The sequence below is a fragment of the Coregonus clupeaformis genome, chromosome 19 (genome assembly GCF_020615455.1).
Source record: "Coregonus clupeaformis isolate EN_2021a chromosome 19, ASM2061545v1, whole genome shotgun sequence".
NCBI lineage: Eukaryota > Metazoa > Chordata > Actinopteri > Salmoniformes > Salmonidae > Coregonus > Coregonus clupeaformis.
In genome coordinates, this window is record NC_059210.1 from 34657405 (window position 1) to 34663404 (window position 6000).

Genomic DNA, 6000 nt, shown 5'->3' on the forward strand with positions numbered 1-6000 from the left:
ACCTCCCTGACAAAGGCCCTTCTCTCCCGATTGCTCTGTTTGGCCGGGCGGCCAGCTCTAGGAAAAGTTTTGGTGGTTCCAAACTTCTTCCATTTAAGAATGATGGAGGCCGCTGTGTTCTTGGCGACCTTCAATGCTGCAGACATTTTTTGGTACCCTTCCCCAGATCTGTGCCTTGACACAATCCTGTCTCAGAGCTCTATGGACAATTCCTTCAACCTCATGGCTTGGTGTTTGCTCTGACATGCACTGTCAACTGTGGGACCTTATATAGACAGGTGTGTGCCTTTCCAAATGATGTCCAATCAATTGAATTTACCACAGGTGGACTCCAACCAAGTTGTAGAAACATCTCAAGGATGATCCATTGAAACAGGATGCACCTGAGCTCAATTTCGAGTCTCATAGCAAAGGGTCTGAATACTTATGTAAATAAGGTATTTCAGTTTTTTAGGTTTTATAAATTTGCTAAACTTTCTAAAAACCAGTTTTTGCTTTGTCATTATGGGGTATTGTGTGTAGATTGATGAGGATGTGTATTTATTTAATCAATTTTAGAATAAGGCTGTAACGTAACAAAATGTGGAAATGTGTAAAAAGGGAGGTGTCTGAATACTTTCCAAATGGACTGTATGTGTTGACTGTGTGACTGTAGCTAAATGGCCTCTTCTTTAGTGAAAGGGGTGTGTGTTGTGTATGTCTGTCAGACTGTGTATCTGTCGATGTTCATGTCAGTGTGTCTGTGTGTCTGTCTCTGTGTGTGTGTGTATGTGTGTCTGTCTGTCTGTCGGGCGTGTGTGTGTGTCCAGCCCTTTGTCAGCATCAGTCAGTCCCACTGTGAACAGAAAGGTGTTTGAAGGCAGTGCATCAGTGTACAGACACGGCTACCGGCTCCAGTTTTAGCCCTAACCTCCCACCCTGCACACCCCCACCTGAGGGTAAACCCCTACCCCCACACACCCCTACCCTGTGCCCCTGCCAGAGGGGGATGTTTGGCATGACTGTTTGGCCCCAGGGGGAGGTGGGCTGTGTGTTCTTGTGCAGTATGCATCTAATTCATGTGACAGTCTCTCTGTCAATCAGAAATGACGACACACCAGCATCAATTTAAGTTTTATGCCTCTCATTTGAGACACTTGCTGTCACAATGAATGGCAGTGCCTGTCTTCTAGATCAAAATACATTCTGCAAATACAGTGCATTTACAAGGCTCTGGCCTGTCCTAAGAGGTCACAGCCATAATTAGCGTGACCGAGGTAGTGACATAGCCTTCTGCCAGCCTTCAGCAGTTGTTCTGATTGATGTTAGTCAAAGGGACTGTAACATGTTTGGACCTATACTGGGAGATTACTATAGTGGCGGTCCCCAAACTGTTTTGGTGCTGTGGCCCACCACAAACGTTTGGAATTTTCCTACGGAACCAGTCAAAAGTTTGGACACACCTCATTCAAGGGTTTTTCTTTATTTTTACTATTTTCTACGTTGTATAATAATATTGAAGACATCAAAACTATGAAATAACACATATGGAATCATGTAGTAAACAAAAAAAGTGTTAAATAAATCAATATATATTTGAGATTCTTCAAAGTAGCCACCCTTTGCCTTGATGACAGCTTTGCACACTCTTGGCATTCTCTCAACCAGCTTCATGAGGTAGTCACTTGGAATGCATTTCAATTAACAGGTGTGCCTTCTTAAAAGTTAATTTGTGGAATGTCTTTCCTTAATGCGTTTGAGCTAATCAGTTGTGTTGTGACAAGGTAGGGGTGTTATACAGAAGATAGCCCAATTTGGTAAAATACCAAGTCCATATTATGGCATGAACAGCTCAAATAAGCAAAGAGAAATGACAGTCCATCATTACTTGAAGACATGAAGGTCAGTCAATCCAGAATATTTCAAGAACTTTGAACGTTTCTTTTAGTGCAGTCGCAAAAACCATCATGCGCTATGATGAAACTGGCTCACACGAGGACCACCACAGGACAGGAAGACCCAGAGTTACCTCTGCTGCAGAGGATACGTTCATTAGAGTTAACTGCATCTCAGATTGCAGCCCAAATAAATGCTTCACAGAGTTCAAGTAACAGACACATCTCAACATCAACTGTTCAGAGGGGACTGTGTGAATCAGGCCTTCATGGTTGAATTGCTGCAAAGAAACCACTACTAAGAAACATGAGCAATCGACATTAGACTGTTGGAAATCTGTTCCAACCGTGTCTTTGTGAGACGCAGAGTGTGGGGTTCCCACCGTGAAGCATGGAGGAGGAGGTGTGACGGTGTGGGGGTAATTTTCTGGTGACACTCTCTGTGATTTATTTAGAATTCAAGGCATACTTAACCAGCATGGCTACCACAGCATTCTGCAGCGATATGCCATCCCATCTGGTTTGCGCTTAGTGGTACTATCATTTGTTTTTCAACAGGACAATGACCCAAACACACCTCCAGGCTGTGAAAGGGCTATTTGACCAAGAAGGAGAGTGATGGAGTGCTGCATCAGATGACCTGGCCTCCACAATCACCCGACCTCAACCCAATTGAGATGGTTTGGGATGAGTTGGACCACAGAGTGAAGGAAAAGCAGCCAACAAGTGCTCAGCATATGTGGGGAACTCCTTCAAGACTGTTGGAAAAGCATTCCTCATGAAGCTGGTTGAGAGAATGCCAAGAGTGTGCAAAGCTGTCATCAAGCCAAAGGGTGGCTACTTTGAAGAATCTCAAATCTCAAATCTATTTTGATTTATTTAACACTTTTTTTTGGTTACTACATGATTCCATATGTGTTATTTCATCGTTTTGATGTCTTCACTATTATTCTACAATGTAGAAAATAGTAAAAATAAAGAAACGCCTTGAATGAGTAGGTGTCCAAACTCTTGACTGGTACTGTATGTACCCACCACATTATGACCTACCTAGTTGAAACAAATGTTTCTGGTCACAATTCATGGCCCAAATACACTGAACAAACATATCAACGCAACCTTCAACAATTTCAAAGATTTTACTGAGTTAAAGTTCATATAAGGAAATCAGTCAACTGAAATAAATATATTAGGATCTAATCTATGGATTTCACATGACTGGGAATACAGATATACATCTGTTGGTCACAGATACCTTAAAAGGGGCATGGATCAGAAAACCAGTCAGTATCTGGTGTGACCACCATTTGCCTCATGCAGCGTGACACATCTCCTTCGCATAGAGTTGATCAGGCTGTTGATTGTGGCTTGTGGAATGTTGTCCCACTCCTCTTCAATGGCTGTGCGAAGTTGCTGGATATTGGCGGGAACTGGAACACGCTGTCGTACACGTCGATCCAGAGCATCCCAAACATGCTAAATGGGTGACATGTCTGGTGAGTATGCAGGCCATGAAAGAACTGGGACATTTTCAGTTTCCAGGAATTGTGTACAGATCCTTGCTGCATGGGGCCGTGCATTATCATGCTGAAACATGAGGTGATGGCGGCAGATGAATGGCACGACAATGGGCCTCAGGATCTCATCACGGTATCTCTGTGCATTCAAATTGTCATCGATAAAATGCAATTGTGTCCGTAGCTTATACCTTCCCATACCATAACCCAACCGCCACCATGGGGCACTCTGTTCACAACGTTGACATCAGCAAACCGCTCGCCCACATGTCTGCCATCTGCCTGGTACAGTTGAAACCGGGATTCATCCGTGAAGAGCACACTTCTCCAGTGTGCCAATGGCCATCGAAGGTGAGCATTTGCCCACTGAAGTCGGTTACGACGCCAAACTGCAGTCAGGTCAAGACCCTGGTGAGGACGACGAGCATGCAGATGAGCTTCCCTGAGACTGTTTCTCACAGTTTGTGCAGAAATTATTTGGTTGTGCAAACCCACAGTTTCATCAGCTGGTCTCAGACGATCCCGCAGTTGAAAAAGCCTGATGTGGAGGTCCTAGGCTGGTGTGGTTACATGTGGTCTGCGGTTGTGTGGCCGGTTGGACATACTGCCAATTTCTCTAAAACGACATTGGAGGCAGCTTATGGTAGAGAAATGAACATTAAATGCTCTGGCAACAGCTCTGGTTGACATTCCTGCAGTCAGCATGCCAATTGCACACTCCCTCAAACTTGACAAAACTGCACATTTTAGAGTGGCCTTTTCTTGTCCCAAGCACAAGGTGCACCTGTGAAATGATCATGTTGTTTAATCAGCTTCTTGATATGCCACACCTGTCAGGTGGATGGATTACCTTGGCAAAGGAGAAATGCTCACTAACAGGGATGTAAACAAATTTGTGCACAAAATCTTAGAGAACATTTCTGGGATGTTTTATTTCAGCTCATGAAACACGAGACCAACACTTTACATGTTGCGTTTATATTTTTGTTCAGTATAGAATCCAATGGGACCCATCAGTAGGTGCAATCAGTCCATTTGGGGAACACAGCCATAAGGGTCTCTCCACACATCTGCATGCGTGTTATTTCTAACTTACTTGTTTAGTTTATTAGGATCCCCAGTAGCTGTTGCACATTGAGTAGCTACTCTTCCTGGGGTCCACATAAAACATAAAATACATGACAGAGTACGGAACAGTTATAAACAAGAACAATATAAGATATTATTACATTCAAATGAAAATTAAAAGTACTATATTGTCAAGGTACCAAGAGACAAAAATATATATATTTACCCGCTATTCATGTATTCATATACTTACATACAGTACAGTTCAATTAGATCTTTAGAAAGAGGTGATGTGAAACAATGTTTTTTTAAATGTTTTTTTTTAAACTAAACTTGCTTTTTGCCTGAGTAACCTCTGGTGGCAGAGCATTCCATGATGACATGGCTCTATACATAACTGAGCGACACATTAAATCTGTTTTTGGTTTGGGTACAGTGAAGAAACCCATAGTGGCATTTCTAGCAGGACTTGTGACCAAGGACATATTCTAAGGCTTCTTTCTTTCTGTAGGACGTTCTTCTGAGAGTCACCTGACCACCAGCCTGCCATACAAGCCATACCCACCAACCAGCAACCATCCTTCTCATTCCATCTGACGTTTTACATATTTTTATCATCACAGTCAAATCCCTGCATCAAACTGTTGCAATGCAATGCTGTTCACTATTGACAGCAAGTCTGTTGAACCAGAACCACGCTGTGATGTGCTACCTGTGAACTGTCTAGAATGTTAAAGACTCAGTTTCATCCTCTGTTGAGTTCCATTTAGATCCCAGTACAAATACTTTCTGAAGAATCGAGAGGGTTATGACATCACCACTTAATACTCTGAGTCAATATTCACGTCATAAGAAGGAATTCACCTCGGCCACGCACACAAATTGGGAAAAACAAACATTCTTTCCAATTGAACCCCATTGTAAAAGAGCCAACTTCATCGTCAATTTGTTTTGTTATACAGACATTTTTCAAAATGCTGAAAAGCTGCTGTGTTGTTCAATGTACATGTAACCAGGTCAAAAATCCCGACCTATGGTTTGCAATGCTCCCATGTAGTGAAATAGTGCCTGCGAGAAGAACCCGTGGCTTCAGGCTATTCGACGTAGGAGAGTGGGAAATGTGGGGACCCGGTGTCCAAGTAGGCTACACGTAGCTATGTGTGTGGAAAACATATAGTCTGTTTGCTTTGTGTTGTTGGTCTTGGCTAGCTTAATGTTCCAGTCGGTAGCTAGCACTCACTCACGTGGCTGCTAGCACCATCATGAAAAGGGGCGTGAGGGAATCTCTACAATACTACGTTTTTCTAAATAGTGAAAATGCTCGGGAGCAGGCAATGTTGAAATGTAATCTTTAGATATGTTGTACTTTTCCTAAATGTAGTTTTGTAATTGACTAAAACAAGCAGACAACAAGAAAATTGTGTTTGGAAAAAGGTCAAATATTTGCAGTGAGCCAATGGTAACCACAAGTTGTTTTACCTCAAGGTGGGCCGGGTCGCGATGTTCTATCTAATACTGACCAGGACTATCCCTCTCAGAGC

General features: G+C 42.8%; 1 protein-coding gene across 1 annotated transcript in view; it reads left to right on the forward strand.

Annotated features, from left to right (window-relative positions):
• The window catches only part of LOC121531199 (harmonin-like), a 50798-nt gene extending 45205 nt beyond the window's left edge, over window positions 1–5593 (forward strand). The window contains exon 21 of the mRNA XM_045205157.1: window positions 4971–5593. Within this exon, the coding sequence (XP_045061092.1) occupies window positions 4971–4983 (13 nt within the window). The 3' untranslated portion in view covers window positions 4984–5593. The remainder of the gene's footprint in view (window positions 1–4970) is intronic.
• The last annotated feature ends 407 nt before the right edge of the window (window positions 5594–6000 follow it).